Source organism: Mustela nivalis (genome assembly GCF_964662115.1).
Source record: "Mustela nivalis genome assembly, chromosome: 3".
In the NCBI taxonomy this organism is placed as follows: Eukaryota; Metazoa; Chordata; class Mammalia; order Carnivora; family Mustelidae; genus Mustela; species Mustela nivalis.
In genome coordinates, this window is record NC_139022.1 from 168,226,230 (window position 1) to 168,247,060 (window position 20,831).

General features: G+C 39.5%; 1 protein-coding gene across 1 annotated transcript in view; it reads right to left on the reverse strand.

The window, feature by feature from the left end:
* Window positions 1–20,831, reverse strand: part of FBXL7 (F-box and leucine rich repeat protein 7) — a 363,919-nt gene that overhangs the window by 254,980 nt on the left and 88,108 nt on the right. The window contains exon 2 of the mRNA XM_082723312.1: window positions 18,266–18,355. Within this exon, the coding sequence (XP_082579438.1) occupies window positions 18,266–18,355 (90 nt within the window). The remainder of the gene's footprint in view (window positions 1–18,265; window positions 18,356–20,831) is intronic.

The following is a 20,831-nucleotide window of genomic DNA, read 5'->3' on the forward strand; positions in this document are numbered from 1 at the left end:
GCTTTCCTTGGCATGCTTCCCACTTCACCTTCTTTTTTCTTTTTAAGATTTTATTTATTTGAGAGAGAAAGAGAGAGAGGACACACACACACACACACACACGCACGCGTGCGAGGGGAGGAACAGAAGGAGAGGGAGAAGCACACTCCCCGCAGAGCAGAGAGCCCGACATGGGGCTCGATCCCAGGACCCTCGGATCATGACCTGAGCTGAAGGCAGACTCTTAACCGACTGAGCCACCGAGTTACATAACATTAAACAACAAGACTTTGTGCGGTTTTCTGCCTTTTCATTTTTGTTCATCTCCGCTCATTTTCCATGCTCTTCCTGATCATACTATTCTTAAAGGTCCAGTATTACTTCCCCCTAGATTCCGTGCCTGTCTTTATCTGTTTTATATGGGCTTCAAAAATCTGAGCTCAAAAGAAATCCATTCATTATGGCTCTGGTTTCTGCCCAGCGCAGGGGGTGGGGGGTGGGGGGTGGGGGATGGTGTCAATTAGATTATCGAAATTTCATTTTTGATTTTTATGTTTTATAAGATTTCCCATCATTCCTTTTTCTAATTTCCGAAATGTAATACTATCAGTAAGGAGTATCTAAATTCATTAGCTGCTCTTAATTAGCAGAACGTGAATTAGAACATTTGAGGCACTGAGAGACCCATCACACATCTCTCTTCTCTCTGCCGAGATAGAAAGCTCCGTCACCTATGCATTCAGTACTGCAAAAATGAACCATTTCTGCTTCTTTCTCCTTGGAACATAATGAAAATGCACTATTCCTACTTTTCTGATTAAATATGTGACATAACATTTTTAAGTTGTATTCCTCCCCTTTCTATTAGATCTGTTACTTTTGAGAAAAAAAATTATATTTCCTCTTACCAAATTGAAAGGCAACAACACTGGAAATTATAAAGGATCTGATGCTCTGTGAGTCATGCAAGAAAACACTGCAGAACTCCAATGAGCAGCCACATATTCAAACAGAACATTTTAACCGAACTTCAAAAGACTAGAAAACGAATGAATAGGTTTTGAGTTAATGAAAATATTTACAGCCTATGTATTAATTTTTAAAGGATTCCTTGTATTAGTCTACACTTTCCAACATGGACCAACCGCCAATTGGCCCCTGTCCCTGTGAGCAAGAGGTCTTCCGTGGCTAATGCAACCGGAGAACGCTTCATTCTAAAATACAAGTGTGACAAATAAATACTGACAAGATTCTACAAAAGAGCAGTCATTTCAGCGACTGGAGCAGACCATTACTAAATTGCTCTGTCCAAGCCCTCAGCAGTCACACATTAAAAGAACAAATCAGAATGAGTCTGGCCTCTCTTGTTCAGAAGAAATCCTGCACTCACAGTGGGAGGTGTTTCTTTCCCATGAGGAGAGCCCAGGGCACCCAAAAGAGACACAGAGGAAAGGTCTCATGTGTGCGAAGGGGCAACACTGTGTTCCAGGAACCTAGCGAGGGTGACCTTCTCAACCTGAGATGGAAAAGACCAGTTATTTTTTCAAATTTCAAATTCCTAATGAACATGTTAAAATGCAACAAAAATGAAGAGAAAAACACAAGTTAAAAAGATAGGTATGCAAAATGCAAGCACATGCTCTCTCTTCTGGATGCTACAGCCCATCAAGCTGTTATAAAGGTTTCTAATCATTCTCGATTTCCATTTGACCTCGGCAGAGGCACTCTCCCTTCCCACTTCCTCTCTCAAGATACTCTTTTTTGTACTCTGAGCAACCCTGTAGGGAGTCCAGTAACCCTGAAACCATCCTGCTACAGAGGTCACATGTAGGCTCACCAACTGACAGTCTAGCCATCCTAGACAAGGTACAGGCACACACTGTTGACCTTGTAGACCAGCTTGTCCATCAACAAAATACCACCATTGGCCTCAGTCCATTTATCATTGAGTATTGGCCTGAGTATTGTTATTTCTGACCCAGCCCACAGCTGACTTCTCACCAGCTTCCCTGACTGACCACTGCCAGGATCACCCAATAGCCACAGCAGATCTGTCCCTGATCAAAGTCCTCAGGGGCTCCTCCTGACTGTTTAGAATAAATCCATAACCTGCACATAGTCTAGAAGGTCTACTACGCATCCAGCATCAGCTCTCCACTGTCACTGCATTGCAAATACCCAGAAGCCATGGTTCAGGGAAGCCCAAAGGTTCCTCCAGGTCCAAGGCATCCCCACAACTCATCCCTCTTCATGGAATCCTGTGCCATTACCAATCCACTCTAGTGATTCAAAATAGCTGCAAATATATCAATATCTTTGCATGAAATGTAGGAGTCAGTGTTCCTACCCTCAAATCTGAGTGGCTCTGTGATGGTGTGACAATATAATATGGCAGAAACGAAGTTGTGCTAATTTCGGAACCCAGGCCTTAAGAAACTGACAGTTTCCACTTCCTGTCTTTTTTAATGTAAATTAAATTTAACATACAGTGTATTACAGTTTCAGAGGCAGAATTTAGTGATTCATCAGTTACATGTAACACCTAGTGCTCATTACATCACAAGCCCTCCTTAATGCCCATCACACGGTTACCCCATTCCCCTACCCACCTCCCTTCCCACTTCCTCTCTCAAGATACTCTTTTCTGTACTCTGAGCAACCCTGTAGGGAGTCCAGTAACCCTGAAACCATCCTGCTACAGAGGTCACATGTAGGCTCACCAACTGACAGTCTAGCCATCCTAGACAAGGTACAGGCTCACACTGTTGACCTTGTAGACCAGCTTGTCCATCAACAAAATACCTCCATTGGCCTCAGTCCATGCCACATTGAACAAAAGAATTACAGCCAAGACCCAACCAAGTTTCTCATCAGAAAAAAAAAAAAAAAAAGTGAGATATAATGAAATGGTTGGTGTTTTAAGTCAGTGTCAAATGCAGAATAATGGCTTCCCCAAAGATGTCCATGTCCTAGTCTCCAGAAACTTGAACCATTACTACATAATAAAAGGAACTTTGTAGATGTGATTAAGTTAAAGCTCTTGAGATAGTGGGATAATCCTGGAATATCTGGGTTGGTCCAAACTAATCCTTACAGCAGGGACACAGAAGGATCAGAGAAAGAGATCTGAAAATGTTTTGGTGCTAGCTTTGATGATGAAGGGACCATGAACCCAGATGGAATAAAGCAAGGAATGGATTCTCCTCTAGAACTTCCAGAAGAAACAGAGCCCTACCAACACCTTGATTTTAATCCCTGGAGACATTGTTAGAGCTTCTGACCTTCGGAATTATAAGATCATAGATTTGTGTTATATGAAGCCACTGAATTAATGGTACTTTGTTATAGCAGCAATAGGAAACTCATGCATTGTTTTAGGGTAATTTGCTATGCAAAAACAAATATATCATATATTTGTTATATATATATATATATATATATATATATATATAACTTTTGTTATATATATAACCTATATATTATAATATATAGGTTAGGACACTAACCATCCTGGTTAGGAACCAGTCTCCCTGCTACCACACCTCCCCACATACAAAAGCTCACCCAGATATTTACCTTGCTAATTCTTGCTCATCTTTCAGGTCTCAGCTTAACTTTTTATTTCTAGGCATGTACTGAAGAAGACGTTCTTAGAATATAATTTATTTTTAAGTTTCTATAATATCCGTGTCTGTAAGATGACAACATTTCAGGAGGTTGGGTAGGTGTCTGTTTGGCTTACCAAAGAGTCCCCATTCCCCAAGCATAGTATTTGGCATTCGGTAAACTTTGGTGAGTGAAAATACCCCTGAGTAAATGAATAGAGATTGAATCAGAATATATGCAAGGCATTGGATATGCCTTACTCTATAAAAATATAGAAAAGAGAAAAATTATGCTATAACTATATTCAACGAAAGGAAAAAAGTTTTAAGTTCTTAAGTTTAAAAAAAGTTTTTTAAAATTGATTATAAGGAAAACCATGAAAGCAATCAACCACTACCCAGATGGGTGCTGAATGCCCACTGAGGTATCAGGGATAAGAAATAGCAAGGTCAATTTTTATCCATAAATCTTAATCCTGAAAAAAATAATTGAAACTTTCATCATACCCCATTCAACAAAATTCCAAAACAACTGGTGAAAGGACATTTTCAGCTCTTAAAAAAAGAACCAACTTGTTAATTACCTCTTCGCCATGGGAAGTTATATTGGAAAACACACAAAATAAAAAGAATCCATAATGTTGTCATTGAGTGATAACCATTCATAACACCGTGAAACATGTCCCCCTCAGTCTTTTTCCTCTTCAAATATAATCCTATTTGTGGAATTTATAGGAAATGCTGCTTCATAATATACATTTTTCATAAACATTTTCCCATATCATGAAACACTGTTTGTGAACGTGTTTTTAATGCTTAACAGGTCTTTGACATATAAATGTTCCAATGAAATACTTTCCCAATGTTTTTATGCCATAAGAATTAGGAAGCATATATCTACAATTAAAATTTAGATTTTTAAGGTGATTTCCTAATACAGAATACCTAGGTCAAAGTGTGAACATATATTTTAAGTCTCTTTATTCACATGTATCGGCATTTCCTGGATATAAGGTGGGGGGAAGAAGTTTGTGAAATAAAATATACTGCTTGAAAATTAATAACATACACTAACACACCAACAACTTCAAGAAGTCCAGCAATAAAAGAGACTGGTGTTGAACTTTACTTAATGAAAGGACAAATATATTTGGCAATGGAAAGATCTTTCCCTACCATCTAGAACACACACCTCTCCAGGCATATGCTGGTGGCCTGCTTTTGCTTTATGAAACCTTCTGTTTTCATGCTTTAAAAGGTTCTTCTAGACATCCAAATGGCCAACAGACACATGAAAAAGTGCTCAACATAACTTAGCAAATACAAATCAAAACCACAGTGAGATACCACCTCACACCAGTCAGAATGGCTAAAATTAACTGGTCAGGAAATGACAGGTGTTGAAGAGGATGTAGAGAAAGGGGAACCCTCCTACATTGCTGGTGGGGGAATGCAAGCTGGTGCAGCCACTCTGGAAAACAGCATGGAGGTTCCTCAAAAAGTTGAAAATAGAGCTACCTTATGACCTAGCAATCACACTATTGGTTATTTACCCTAAAGATACAAATGTAGTGACCCAAAGGGGCACATGCACCCGAATGTTTATAGCAGCAATGTCCACAATAGCCAAACTATGGAAAGAGCCTAGATGTCCATCAACAGATGAATGGATCAAGAAGATGTGACTGATATGTGTATATATATATATATATATATATATATATATATATATATATATATTCCTCGAAGGCAGGAATTATTAGAGGCCAGGTTTACAGGAGTTGGTGTTAGTAAGACAGAGAGCACAAGTAGGCAGAGTCAGGCAGAGAGAGATGGGAAAGCAGGCTCCCCGGCGAGCAGAGAGTCCGACGTGGGGCTCGATCCCAGGACCCTGGGACCACAACCTGAGCCGAAGGCAGAGGCTCCAACCCAGGACCCTGGGACCACAACCTGAGCCGAAGGCAGAGGCTCCAACCCACTGAGCCACCCAGGCACCCCTAATTTTTAGTTACTTAAGGAATGCATGTGTACTTCTGTAATAATGAGAACTGTAATTGCTCTGAAAAGTTTGAGGTGTATCTATCTAGATTTTTAAAATATTGTACTTATCCACTTGCATATATATCTATGCATAGAAAACACATTACTGATTTTGGTGTGTAATTTTTATAGAAATTGAATCATACTGTTATTGTTCTTCAACTTGCTTTTCATGCAACAGGTGATTTTGAGATTACCATTTAGGTGTGGCTGCATGTTCTTTAAACAGTCATCCTATAAACACATCTGTTAAGAAAAAAAAATCTATATATATATATATAATGGAATACTATGCAGCCATCAAAAAACCCGGAAACCCTGCCATTTGCAACAACGTGGATGGAACTGAAGAGTATTATGTTAAGCAAATTAAGTAAATCACAAAAAGACAATTATCATATGATCTATCTGATATAAGGAAATTTGAGAGATAGGGTGGGGGGGTTGTAAGAGTAGGGAGGGAAAAAATGAAACAAGATGGGACCAGGGAGGGAGACAAACCATAAGAGACTCTTAATCTCAGGAAACAAACTGAAGGTTGCTGGGGAAGGATACGGGGAGGGATAGGGCGGCTGAGTTATGAACACTGGGGAGGGTATGTGCTATGGTGAGTGCTGTGAATTGTGTAAGACTGATGATTCAAAGACCTGTATCCCTAAAGCAAATAATATGTTATATGTTAAAAATTAACTAAGTAATTAATTAATTAACTAAATAAGGTTATTCTACCTTGAGATCATAAATTCATCTCTTTTTAATTTGAACATTTAAATCTTTCATCTATTCAGAATTTATTTTGGTATCAGAAACACATTAGGTTGTCTATGTTCCTTTTCTTTAAAATAAAGAAGCTGGTTTTCCTGTTAGGATGTATTATCTCCTAAGACTTATCTCCCTTATCCATTCATGATGCCATCTTTATTATACCCTACATTCCCATATACAACTAAGTCCAACACAAACTCTCTGTTCCATTGCACCAAGCTCTACCATACCACATTTCTTCAGCATTTGTAAATGTATAATATATTTTCATGACACTAAGGAAATGTTACTCTCATTACTCCTTGCCAAAATTTTCCTGGATATCCTCAGATGTACATGTATTCAATGCTCGACAAATGATTTCAACACACATAAGTGATTCAACATACACAATGTCCTACATATGTAACTGAATTGAATTCAATGTCCACATGTGGTAGGTACTTATAGATGCTGGATTTGTTCTTCCAAATAAAAAAAGTAGAGTTTGGTCAAGTTGCAAAATTAAAATCTTATTGGGATTTCCATTGGAATTATGTTGAATTCATTTAAGGGTGATTTTTCCATACAACAGCCTCCTGTCCCTGAACAAGGAAGGATATGGAACTCCCATTAAGTGGCTGTGAGTAAGCCAATGAAATTAAACCAGATAATATGCACAGGGACTCACACTGCATATAATTCTTAAATTTACTCCTCATAACCAACACATGAAGTAGAGAATATTATTATTCCTGGTTTATAGAGAAGAAAATTAAGGCTAAGTGACTTGTATTACCCATCAACGGGGAGTAAAAAAAAAAAGGTCACAAAATTTTTGTTACATGGCTCCCCCCCTCATTCCTATTAAATGCAGAGTTCAACCTCCTACTTCATTTTCCAAATGCATCCATTACCAGAATTTACCTCTTTGTAAATCTCTGAGATTGAGTGAAATGATTGCCTAATCTCTGCACTGACCGGTTCCAACCCAGTTAAACAAAACATGAACTTTAGAGTTTCCCACTTTCTATGAAATAGAATATAGCTCACAAAAGATAATCAGAGGCCAAGGTTGGTTCTAGGAAAATAGTTTTTAAAAAGGGAAAGAACAGTATTATTTTCTCCTTTAGGAATGCTTTTCCTAACATTTCTTCCTAACAGATCAGGAACCACCCACCCAACCCCCCAAAAATCTAAACACATTTATTAACTGACCAATTCAGCCATATTTTATGCCAATAAAATGAAACTTACTTCTCCAGTTTCATACATTAAAAAAACACAGGCTCTATTCTGATACATTGACATATCAGTAAGTAAAGAATTGAAATAATTCAATGTATTAAGATTTAAAAAGATTAAAAAGAGATTTAATAAATTTGAATTGGTTAGGGGAAAAGAATATTTTTCCTCTGCCCTTAAAATTGGGGTACAGATGCTGAAATGCTCTAGAATTCTGTATTTCTGAATTTATCTCATTTGGTAATCTAAAAATGTTAAGTTCTTTTCTGATTAAAAACTGGTTATCTTTAGAGCTAATATTCAATAGAAAACAAACCTTATTTTCGTTTAAAAGTGTTGAACCAAATGAAAACACAAAAACCATAAATATCTTCTGTTCCAAATATCTTCTTCCTTCTGACATGTCTCTTCGGCTTAAAGAATTTTTTTTTTTTCCCTTAACACAAAAGGCAACTAAAAGCAAATGGATGGCTAACATTCCCATGATGTGCTTCAAGTTTTCCTAAGGAACAGTATGTTTCTTTTTTCTAAAAAGTAACTGTATCTCTCATATATTACCTTGGATTTGCACAACTGTTGAGGTAGTAGTCTTTATGACTATAGTTGGAAAAATTAGTATCAAGGGGGCTCTTCCTTCTTAGAATCTGAGCCCATTCATTCACTTAAAAAACGTGTTCCAAATGTTTATTGTACGGCAATCACTGTGATAGCCACTTGACATCAAAGGGGGATAAAACCAAGTTCCTTCCTCAAAGGAGTCAAGCAACTGCAGGAATGACACTATGGACGTATCAGCTGAAAGCATGCACAGAACTCAGGCAGTGGGTATCTTGATCAAGCTGTAACCTATTACTCGTCCCTGCTAAGATCAGGCATGTCTGCATATATTTGAAGATCTGAGGGAGAGGGCCCAACTTAAGTTATATCTTTGCTTGCTGAATAGTAGAACGTCTTAGTGGCAAATGAAATTTCATATTGTGAGACTATAAGTACAGTGCAAGAATTTAGAAAATGTAATATTATAAATTGATAAAATCAATGTGGATTGGTACCTTAAAAATATATTTTTTTTCTCCAGATCCAACTTTATTAAAAGTGAGCCCAGAGCAGCAGGAGTCTTTTGCTTCACTCCCAGATTTACATCTTGAAAATGTTTTCCGACTTACTAAAAAAAAAAAATCTCCAGTGGGCATGACTGATTGTGTATCTTGGGCAGCAACAAAAGAAAATGAAGCAAAAAAGTGGACCAGCCACATTCTTTTGTGGCCAGAAAGAAAGGGTGTTTTTATATTCTGACGGATAGTGCCGGAAGGACAAAGAAGATGCTTAAAGGTTTTCCATAGAATAAGTTGTGAAAAATCAAGCCTCAAGAAGAGAATAATAATGATTAATAATTGGAACAATGTAAGTTCATTTTCAGACTTAAAAGAGAAAAGTTAATACAAATTGCATAATTTTATGTTATACAGAATATCATTACATACAACAGAATAGAAACATAATAAAATGCTTAAATTTGTGTAAATTGTAATAGTAAGGAAGTGTTAATTGACGGATTCTTCATCAACTTGCTTCTGTTGCATCTGCCTAAGTCAAGTGACTACAAGGAATGCAAGTGGACAGTCTCAAATTCAGCCCTTCCCTGATTTCTATAGGAAACCCACTCCTTCCAAGCACTTTGTGAGTCTACTAAGGACTAAGGATTTTTAGGGATGCAGGAATGTGTAACCCTAGGAGCCACTACCACCTAAGTTCTTAGAATATCTCCCCAGAGGTATCCAAGTATCTCAGTCAGTTGAACGTCCTACACTTGATCTCAGCATAGTCTCAATCTCAGGGTTAAAAAAAAAATTTTTTTAAAAAGACATCTCCCCAGTTCCACCATCTCTTCTTCCCATTCAATCTCCTGGTTATCTATAGTGTCTCCTTCCTGTGCAGCTCAGAACCTCTTCACTGTGCAGAGAAATCTGGTTTTCTGAAGCCCACATCAGAAAACCCACATGTTCGAAACACACAGTTATTTGGAAGAACAACCATCCTTCAGGGTGGCAGGTAGCCCACCCCACCTTGGAAGGCAGCAGCAGTGACAAACAACAGAAGTTTCCCAGTTTCATTCACAGTGATAAACTGTATTACTATCTGCTTCCCACAACCGTACTCCTTATAACAATTCCTTAATCACGTCTTAATGATCACAAATCATACCTAAATTACTTGTAGATTATTCTTTCCCTAATGGGAATTTTCTATATTTTCAAGTATATGGAATAGAGAGGAACACACTTACAGCTAAAGTGCTTTTCTCTCATTATTTGTTAATCAGCTTAACAGCCTTGGGAAGCCTGGGACTTCCTGAGGAAGTTAGTTTATCCTCAGGAAGTTATTTCCTAGTCAAAGAGGAAGTAAACAGACGTGTTAACCTGATTTTTAAGGTCAGACTGTGTCCATGACTGTAAAGGGCAAATATTTCCAGTATCAGGTTATTCTCTCTAAAATGTTGGTCCCCAACCCCTTCCATATGCCCTTGGTGCCTTCGATGAGCTCAAAAGTCAGCCTTTTAGTGTAAAACCCTCCAAATAACCCAAAGAAAGGTGGTGGGTATAAAATGTCATAGAGCGATGGCTTATTTGTCATTGACATAGTACAAAAACTGTACAGCCACTCTCAAACTAAATATTTTAGTGAAACACTAGATTTTCAAAGCACTTTGGGAATGTATTCAATATTGTCTGGAAGGGGTCTCTTTAGACGCCTCCATTTTCCCCCTATGTGAACCCAGACAGATTTTTCCAAGCTCCTCACAGCCTTACACACCACGCTGTACCTTCCTCTCCACCCTTCCACCTTCTGTCCACACGGGACAAGCTAAGTCCTAGGGTGCCCTGACACCTTTTCCCAATTGCTTCAAACCATGCCCCTCTCCCTTCCTCTCCAACTATAGCCCCTCTTCAGACCACTCAAGACACAATCTTATACGGCCCTGAATTACTGTTGAACTGATTCAGTGTTCATTCCCCCCAGAACTTGCTAAGGTTCTGACAGCAGTAGGTCTCGCCATAATACCAAGTTCCATCAGGGGCCAAAGAGCTAATGGCAATATTGTGAAAGACGCTTGTTTAAGGCAACAGAGAATGACAGGGACTCAGGAGCTGCAGGGTAGATGCCCCACCTGAATCCATTAAATTAAACCCAAAAGTAGTTTCGAAAAATCTTCAAGGAGTTAAAAACACATCTGAGGGGTCATTCTCTGTGCTGCCAATCTGGGACTGACATACATTTTGTAGTCTCTCCGTAAATGCCTAAACAAATGGATTTAAACCTCCATTGAATTAAATTATTGAGATTACTGGTAAGATATCCTAGAAATGATCCAAGCCTTCCCTGCAAATACACTTAGTTGTATTTAGGTGTCTAAGGCTGAAACTTATCAATTATTTATTGAGTGTTTTTTTTGCAAATGACAGACTAGAGATGAGAGAAACACGGAATAGTTTTACACACGGGATTAGAATGCTAAAGATCTTACATTTTCTCTCCTAACTCTCCATAAAGACACTGACAGACACCGGAGGTCTCAATTAAGTATTACTTTAAGATGTAAACACACACACACACACACACACACTCACTCACATACAGAAACCTAATTTTCTTCTGAGACTATTAAATGACATTTTTGCCATTCTGGATGATCCATTTTGGAAGATGATTCCTTTAAGAAATTAAACTTAGTTCTTGAGTCCGAGATGGTATTTAGGGTTTCGTTACACATTTTTAGGCTTATATAACAATTTTGTGGATACCAAGCTGATGAGTTTTCCACTGCTTAAACTAATCCTCAAATGCAAATTTGACTTCTTTATTAAATTGGACACATTGAATCTATAATATGTTCAAATAACCCACTGTAATTAGTGCAGGTTTCAAAAGTCACCTAACTTACAATTAGGCAGTAGTTAGAAACTTGGCCATGAAGCACGGACTTGTTAATTTAATTACCAGAACACACTAAGCTTCAACAGCTAAAGCCTTGTAAGGTTTTCCTAAATAATCCTGAAATTTTCAGAAATAGATTAAGTTTGAAATTTAATTTTTTTATTTTTATTTTTTTAAGTATTTTTATTTATTTATTTATTTTGATAGAGAGAGATCACAAGTGGGCAGAGAGGCAGGCAGAGAGAGAGGGGGAAGCAGGCTCCCTGCTGAGCAGAGAACCTGATGTGGGGCTCGATCCCAGGACCCTGAGATCATGACCTGAGCTCAAAGCATAGGCTTTAACCCACTGAGCCATCCACATGCCCTGAAATTTAATTTTTAAAGGCAAAACAAATCTTTATAATAATCAATCATTACCTACTTCATAAACAGAGTAAAACCTCCTAAAAGTAATTTTCTGACTTTGGAATCTCTCCCTCCCATAAGGTCCCCCAAAACCACCCTTCCAGTTTGAATAGATGTCATCTTATCACGATTTTTAAAGGTCCTTTTCCTGTGTCATTTACTTTCCCCACTTCTGTACTTTTTGTTCCTCTTCCTATATTATATGCTTCTACTCTGTTTTCTCTTGTGTCATGGATTGAGTTCCATTTGACTGTAATAGTCTGCTTCAAGGCATAATTCCAGCCTTGCAAGGCACATGCTCTAAGATTGATATCTTCCACCTGTGTACATTTCCAATTAAAGAATAACTGCTTGGCTCAGTTTTAAAGTAAAAAGGAGCAATGTAACTAGTGAGTACTTTTATATTGCATGCACTATAGATCCTATATCATGATTAATTTAAATATCAAGTTCAAATCCTAAGTCTGTCTGATATAGCATGTCAAGGACACAATTATGATAACCTACAAATTAACCCTTCAACAGTTCAGTAAAAGTTAGCTTGGAATATTGAAGTTTGCCTTCAATAAGAATTTAAAGTAAATTTCTAAACTATGCATAGACCAGCTTTCCATGTATAATACTGACAACTGAGATACAATTATGGGTTGGCATTTTGAAAAGGTACTTCTCATAAGAACTTTCAAAATGTAATTTGATATAAACGTATAAAAATGGTTAGCATGAAATTCTTAATAGTTGCATAGGACAACTTCAAAACAAACATTAAGGAAAAAAACCTTACTCAGAAGTCAGTGCTTATAACCATCTTTGCCTTTTACTAATTTTCCGACTTTGGGTCACACTGATGCTTTCCCGGTTTCCTTACTGTCATCCACCAAATGAAAATATGTTCACCTCCTTCTCGAGAGCAATGTGACGATGAAAACAGCTGAATGCAGTGATTCTCATGAAAGACCAGGAGTAGCATGAAATAACATGTATCCCCCGAAATGTGTGTTGAATTCGTTGGATGGTCAAAAAGGCTTTTGTTTAGGGAAATGAAATCTACCTTGAATTAAAAGCATCATCTTTCTCTTCCTGAGTGACTCATGTCAATGTTGTTCGAGCAAGAAGGAGAAAAAAGATAATATATGGAGAACAGAGAGAAGAAAGAAAAGCCCAGTTCCTGGGTGTTTTCAAAATAACTGCATTGAAAATTGGTCTAATTGGGGCACTGAAAACACATTAACCCATGACTGTGAAAATAAAGCAGTGATTGTTGGTACCAAGGAAAAAACTCTTTTTTTTTTTTTTTTTTTTTACCAACTCAATTCATTCATGGCTCAAATGAATCATTTTGTAAAATTAATTTCCCTCAGGGAGTTCATTAAATAAGCAGTTTCACAAAACAATATTCAGTGAATTTACTGAAAGGCTATTTTATAATCATGAGCAAATTAAAGGTAGTATTTCCATCTCCAAGTGAGAAGCCAACCTATCTAAGTGGGTTGAGATCCTTTTTCCACTTGAAATAGACCTTCTCCTCCCATTGGAAGTACTGCTCTATTTGAACTCAAGTCTTCCTCAAACTCTTCTGGACGGCCTGCCTCCTCCTGTCAACCAGCTCAAAATAAGCAGCTAGCAGGTGACCAAGCAGAATTAAAGAGCTTCACATTTAGAAGGAAATAGTTTTTTTAAAGGTCATGCTTCTTTCTGATTTGACCATCTCTCACCGAAACAACACACGGTCAAACTCCTGCTCGACAATTTATTAGGTGTGTAATATTGAGCAAATCTTTTTATTTCTCTGTGCCTCAGGGATTTCTTTGTAAAATGAGTGTATTAGATCAGAAAATTGCCAGGGTCTTTGAAGCTCCAAAAAAATCCTATGATGCCATATTTGGCTGACTTGATAACAACATTTATAAGCCATCTCACCTATAAATTGTGTTGTCAGTGAGTTCAATATCTGAACTTGAAGAGGTTTAAGGAGCAGCTAGATGAAGCTGATTGTTCCTCAGCCAATTACATTGGCCTCTGAACTAATGGTGTCACCTTCCCCCAGCTCAAGAGAAGTCAGAGTTGTCGAGATGCCACCAGTAAAGCCACAACCTCATAACCCTGTTCTGAGAAAGAAGCCCCAGCTGGAGCTTACTATTTCCAGGAAGCTTCTTCATGATCCAACACAATCCAACTGATTCTGTTTCAGTCCTTTCAGGCTGGCTGCCGTGTGCTCTATTCTAACCACGGGCTGGACGTGACTTTCATAGCTGGATGTCAGAGGCTATTCCTCCTAGTACAAGGGAGAACACCCCATGGATGAGAAAGACTGAAAAAAAGTGTAACAGAAAGAATAGCAACACAACTGGAAAGAATTAAGCTGTGGCTTATGATGCTGGAATGCAGATTTTGTTGGGGAAAATGGAATGTTTCCAGCTTTCTGCACTTGAACCCAAACCCCCTACAGTGTCAGGAAATCAGGAACTTAAACTGTCACAAGAAATATAATGGGGTTTAAAGAAAACCTATAACATTTATCAAGGAGAAATCTCTGCAGGCTGCCAATTCCTTAAAAGGGGTGTGGGTTTAGACTCACAAAATTAAGATGCACAAATATTTTGCATGAGACTTCGGAATGCAACACTACCATTTAGGTGAAAAAAAAATACAATTCTCTGTTGGATTAAAAATGAATTGTACCACCGTCTGTGCCCTCCATGCCTAGCGGAATAGCCTCATGACCCAAAGTGGATGAGTGGGAACATCAGGAAGATGGCAAGGACATGAGTCCTTACATTTCCTAGAATGAATAGATGTGACCAAGGCCTTAACCAACAATCAGGCTTGGTTACTAAAAACTTAAAATCCAAGCTGTGGTTAGAGACTCTCCAGGAAAAGCTGTATTTAAAAAAAAAAAAAAAAAAAAGTTTTGAGAAACTTGTCTATCTTCTGTTATGTCTTCCAGAACTTTCCAGGAGAGTATATACTAGGAGAAGTCCACTCTGACCAGACACCACTTGCGGGGCTGTGAACACTGCTGGCCCAGAGATTCCTTATGATGCTTTCAGAGCAGTGCTGACCCAGAGGCCGGAGCATCTCGAGAGAAGCTTTCAGCCAGCAGCCCTGCTCTCTGTATGGCCAAGACCCATACTCCTAAGGGGTCTTCTCACCACTGTTCAAGACTTCTCCCCAGAGGTAGGAGGCAGCACTTTCCAAGAGTAGTTTGTACTGATTTACATGTAAGTCTGAAGACCAGGTAGAAGCAGCAGCTTCTGACAACCATTTCATGGGTCTAGTTCCATGACTTTCAGCAAATGTTCTGTGTTGTGAAACTTCCACCACGGTCATCTCTCCAGTCAGATCTCTGGTGTCTGTCACAGTTAATTCCCATTCCCACCACCAGCCCCAGGTTGGTGCATGGTATGTGGGCGCCCTTCCCTCCCCTCAGCTCCCATGTCCTCAGGTCAGGCGCCCCCCCCGCCTCACCCACACAGCACAAGTTCCTTAGTGTTTTGTGGCAAGACACAACAACTCTACCCTTGGCTGTCGTGTGGAGGCCGGACACAAAGGCACAAGGTACATGTGTGTACACACCTCCCACCCAGGCCGGGAATTGATATAATACTTTCCCCATTCAGCCCACCAGAGAGAAACCCAACTCTGCTCCCCAAGGCTTCCAACTCAGCTATTACAGGTATGGCCATGATTTGCAAAGGCTGCAGGAAAACCAAATATTGTCCTTCACGACAAATCTCATTTTTAGAAATCAGTACCACTCAGACCTTTAACGTGAGAATCCTGCCTGTTTCTTAAAGAGGATATTGTTAATTTCAGAGGTGAAAAGTCCTCTTAAGACGATCAAAGAAGTGAAGAAAGCAATGGTAGGGAAACCACTTCTGCAAAACCGGTTATACCACTAGCCCAACACTTTCTTAACAACCAAGGTTAAACATGGTTCTAGAAACAGTGGGAAGAAAACCAGAGAACCATTTTTCAATTGGTTCCACCAGAAACTCGTGTTGCTTTCTGTTTCTTGGCACACAATGGCTAGTAGGTGCTTTCTGGTAGGCGCAAATTTGTATACCATTGGATAAACACACTTTGTGGAGGTCCGAGAATGGGACACCACAATCCTGAGAGGCAGACCAGGACTCTGTCACCTGTGCATTGAGAAAACGAATGCTGGCTGGTGTTCCATCTTGAAAACCCAGCCTGAGAGCAAGATTACTCTGCAAAAGACATCCCTGAAATACAGTTTTATGGAAATAGCACCCACACCTAATCTATTTGAAAATATTTTTTTACTTCTATTGATTAAAAAACAGTAGAAAAATGGATTCATACATAAAACAGTAAAAAAAAAAAACCCTTAATTTTGCAGATACACACACACACAAAAAAATGGATAGCATCTTCCATAGAGATGGGGTTTTTCCATTTAAGAGCTGGAAGAAATAACTTCTATTAATTTAGCCCAGTTGATAAAATTTCTGTTTCACATAAACATCATATTTTCTCATTTTTCTCTCCTGAGTTTACCCTCAGAATGGTAGGAAATGCATTGTGACAAAAATGTATAAAACATTGGCTGAGTCTCACATCAAAAGAATTTTCCTAAGGAAAAAGCAGAATAAGATGAAAATTTGAAATCCCTATAGAGGGTTTTTTTTTTTCTTGAAGCATAAAAAGAAGACATTTTTCATGCATGAAGTCCCACAGTCCCCTCCCCCAACCCTTGCAACAGAGCCCATACAGTTTCATAATCTCTGATTTTGAAAAAGAGAAAACAATAATATGAACATTTAAACCTGGAGAGGCAAACACAGAGATATTATTTCACAAACTTCTAACTTCTGATTTTCACAGCCACTCCAAGTAGCCAAACTATGACTATAACAAGAGTGACTAAAATCGTGGTAGAAAGAAGTGATTATCTTACAAAACAAAAAATTTCTGATTAGAGAGAACTATAAGTCAATATGTTATGTTGAAGTGATTTCTACTCAGGCTCCTAAAAATGGAGGCCTCAAAAACAAATGTCTAGAGTCAATTTACCTGACTTGCACGTTACCATAACTACATTTCAAGAATGACCTAGTGCTCTGATTGAATTAACAGGCAGAAAATTCAAACTGGATTTCTACTGGGTGGTTTGCAGCCCTGAGGAGAACAACCTGATCTGTCTGCCTTCAAATGCTGGTGAAATAATCCTAAGGCATTAAACATCAAGGAATATAATCCCATTATAAAAGCTCTTCATACATCAGTCTGTTTGAAACACATCAAGTCAAAGAATACCCAAAGAGAAGCCATCCACACAAGGGATCAACCCGCATCATTCACGCACACACGGTCACACAGATCAAGAACAACCAAACACTGAGACCAAGGTCATGGGGTTACTCTTCCTAATACTGCAAGCAGCATAAAGTAAGCCTCAAGACAGAGTGTAGACATGAACCTTCACACACCCTGCACATTTGAAGAAAGCGGGCTCTACACATGGTCACCTCACCTTGGGTCTTCTATTATAAGCAGCATCGACGTCTTACACCGGACCTGCATTCAGCCATTAATTTAGAAGGGACTCTTCTTCAGAAAAGAACTCACTTAATTGTGTTTAACATTAAAATAAAAACAACTAATTCCATCATTGAGCCAGCTTTCCAGTAAATAACTACCACAGAAACAGTGATGCCCGCATGCAAACAAGTGATACCACAAATGCTTCTGCACCATGCAGAGCAATTAAGTCCAACATGGATTACAACATAGAATGAAAATCTGTATCAAGACTATCAACCGAGCTGGTCTTTGCCCTGAGAGGCAGGACTTTCCACATATTCTTTAAATAACCAAACAAACCTCTCCCCCCCCACCCCACATAATGGTTAATTCAAGTTCTACAAATCACATGATTGTGACCCTCCCATTGTCCATATCTTGAATTCCAAGTGGGCCTATTTTGAAAGTTCTTGCAGGAACTTTCAACTACAACATGGGAATTTTATAATCACAGTGTTTTCCACACTGAGAAACAAGACAGATAACATCATGAAGGCTCCCCAGACATCAGCCTATTATCTTTTCACAAAATAACAGCATTTGCCTTAGAATTGAGACACCTGACTCCTATCGAAACTCCTTCATCAGTCTGCAACAACACAGCAACAAAAAAGCAACTCGGGAAACCCTTTGCCTTCTCATTTTTAAGAATCTCATATGCTCTCACTCAGTAGAACAGAACTGAGACTCACATTTTATTTGTCTTCCAAAAATAGTCTGCACTGTGAACACAGGGAGAGAGATAATGAAGACCAGATGCCTACCTTCACTGGTAGCCACATTCTTCTGGGCTTGGGTCGGCGTGTGATCTGTACTTGAACTCACGTCGGATGAGATGCTTGAGCTGCCTTTGCCTAGAGAAAACAGGAATGAGCAGCTTTTGAGTTTTGTAACTTCAGAAATGGACCATGCCATCCACTCTGTCCCATACCGAGCCATATCGCTTGCTTCCAAGAAAGGAGCCATAATACCAGGAAGGGAGTTTATTAGGTTTCTTGCCTCTTGCATCAAATATCTGACCCATATGAGTGGAACCAAAGCCCTATTACAGTATAGCTCAACTATAAACTCAGACAAGATTATAAAACATGTGATAGCGTAATCTCATTTTGGCATACGTGTGAATAAGAAAAGACATGTGGGAAACTCATCTACAGTATTAATTTTTTATTTGCAACTATAGACTATCCATTTCCCAGTCGAGGACAAAAGCACATCTAAGAATGAGGCATTATCCAAATAGTAAGAACCTGCTGGCTCCAAACAGTTGTATCACCTTAAAAACCAAATTCCCTGTTTTAATAGGTTCTCCTTTAAACAAACAAACAAACAAACAAAAAATGCTTACATATCTAATGCAGTAGTTATCAAGCAGGATGTTCTTCCCTCAAGGGGACATTTGGCAAAGTCTGGTGCCATTTTCAGTTGTCACAACTGGGGAAGGAATGCTACTGGCACCTAGTAGGGAGAGGTCAGCGATTCTGCCAAACATCCTACAACACACAGAACAACTCCCACAAGAAAGAATTCTCCAGCACAAAACATCAATCATGCCGAGGCTGAAAATCCCTAGTATAAATAATCGCACTTCAGCTGACAGCCGAGTTTCTACTCTTCCTCCATTTAATATGAAGAGAGACATGAACGTCACTAAATATTCTCAAAGTGTCATACAGAAGATGGTAAATATGAACCATACTCACTACCGAGTGAGGGAAGGGTCAGTGACTGCCGTGAGCAGAGGTGTAAGATCGCTCCCCTGGTACCTGCCACAGATTCAACGTCCCCCACCCCAACCCCTCAATTCATCTTAAAACCTAACCACCAGGGGGATGGTTTTAGGAGGTGGAACCTCTGGGAGGGGGTTAAAGCATAAGGATGGAGACTTCACGAATGGGATTAGTGCCCGAACAGAAGAGGCCCCTGAGAGCTCCCTGGTCCCTTCCATCATGTAAACACATACGAAAAAGACAGCCATCCGTAGGCCAAGAAGCAGGCTCTCCCCACACACCTTGCTCTTGGAATTTTCAGCCTCCAGAAGCGTAAGAATTAGATTTCTGTTGTCATATGCCACTAGTCTGTGGTATTTTTTTTTTTTAGCCACTTCAGTAGTCTAACTGATGCCCATGTCTGATAATCTCTTCCCTCAAGAGTAGGCAGAACCTGTAACTTGCCTCTAAGCAACAGAATATGGCAAGGGTGAAGGGGTTTTGCAGAAGCAATTAATTTCCCAATGAGTTGACTTTCATCAAAAGGGAGGTTACCCTGGGTGGGCCTGGCCTAATTAGGTGAGCTCTCTCCAAGAGTCTAGAGAAGAGACCCTGGTGACTGGATCAAAAGAAGCAAGACACTTTGAGTTCTGCTGCTGTGAGGAAATGAATGCGGCCAACAGCCCGGTGAGCATGGAAGAGGGCTCACCCAAGTCTCAGAGGAGAGCACGGCCCTGGCCAGTGTCTTGAGCACAACAACTCTGTGAGACCAGAAAAAAACTCCCAGCTGATCCAGGCCCAGAATTCTGACCCCAAAACTGTGAGATAATAAATGTATCTAGTTGGGGCCCCTGGTGGCTCAGTGAGTTAAAGCCTCTGCCTTCAGCTCAGGTCATGATCCCACGGTCCTGCGTCGAGCCCCGCATCGGGCTCTCTGCTCGGCAGGGAGCCTGCTCCCCACTCTCTCTCTGCCTGCCTCTCTGCCTACTTGTGATCTCTATCAAATAAATAAATATATAAAATCTTTTTAAAAAAATAAAAAATAAATGTATCTTGCAGTAAGCTATTGTTAAGTTTGTGGTCCTTGTCATGCGACAAGAGAAAACTAATATAATGACCTCCCAATTCTATCACAAATGAGTTCTTTTTGCTTCCCACGGTATGATCGGGACTCTTACATGTGGCTTAGAAACACATTCCCAGTAGTGTTCCCTGCATAGTGGCACACACCCCGGTTTGGGGGAGTGAGCCTCCCTCAAAATACAGAGCTGAAAAGCACAGATGAGCTTCGCTTGAAGAGCTTCTGGGATTTGTTTGGCAATGTTGGGAGTAACGAACACACCAAGGTCATGGGTGATACCACCTGAGCAGGAACCTCAAAGGGCACTGTTTCCCTTTACCACTGTCCATGGCTCACAGTGACTTCTGGCTCTGAGACAAGCCTGTTATTCCTGCTGTCCCTTCCCATTACACATCCTCCCCCCTGAGAGTTAGCCAAGACGACGCAGCAACTCTCTTCATTGGTCTGTGCTAGCCCATTCTGTGGCCATTCACCTGCCATGGTTCACCTTCGGACAGGGTGGACATATTAGACCAGGTGTGTAGTTAGAAGTATGTCAGT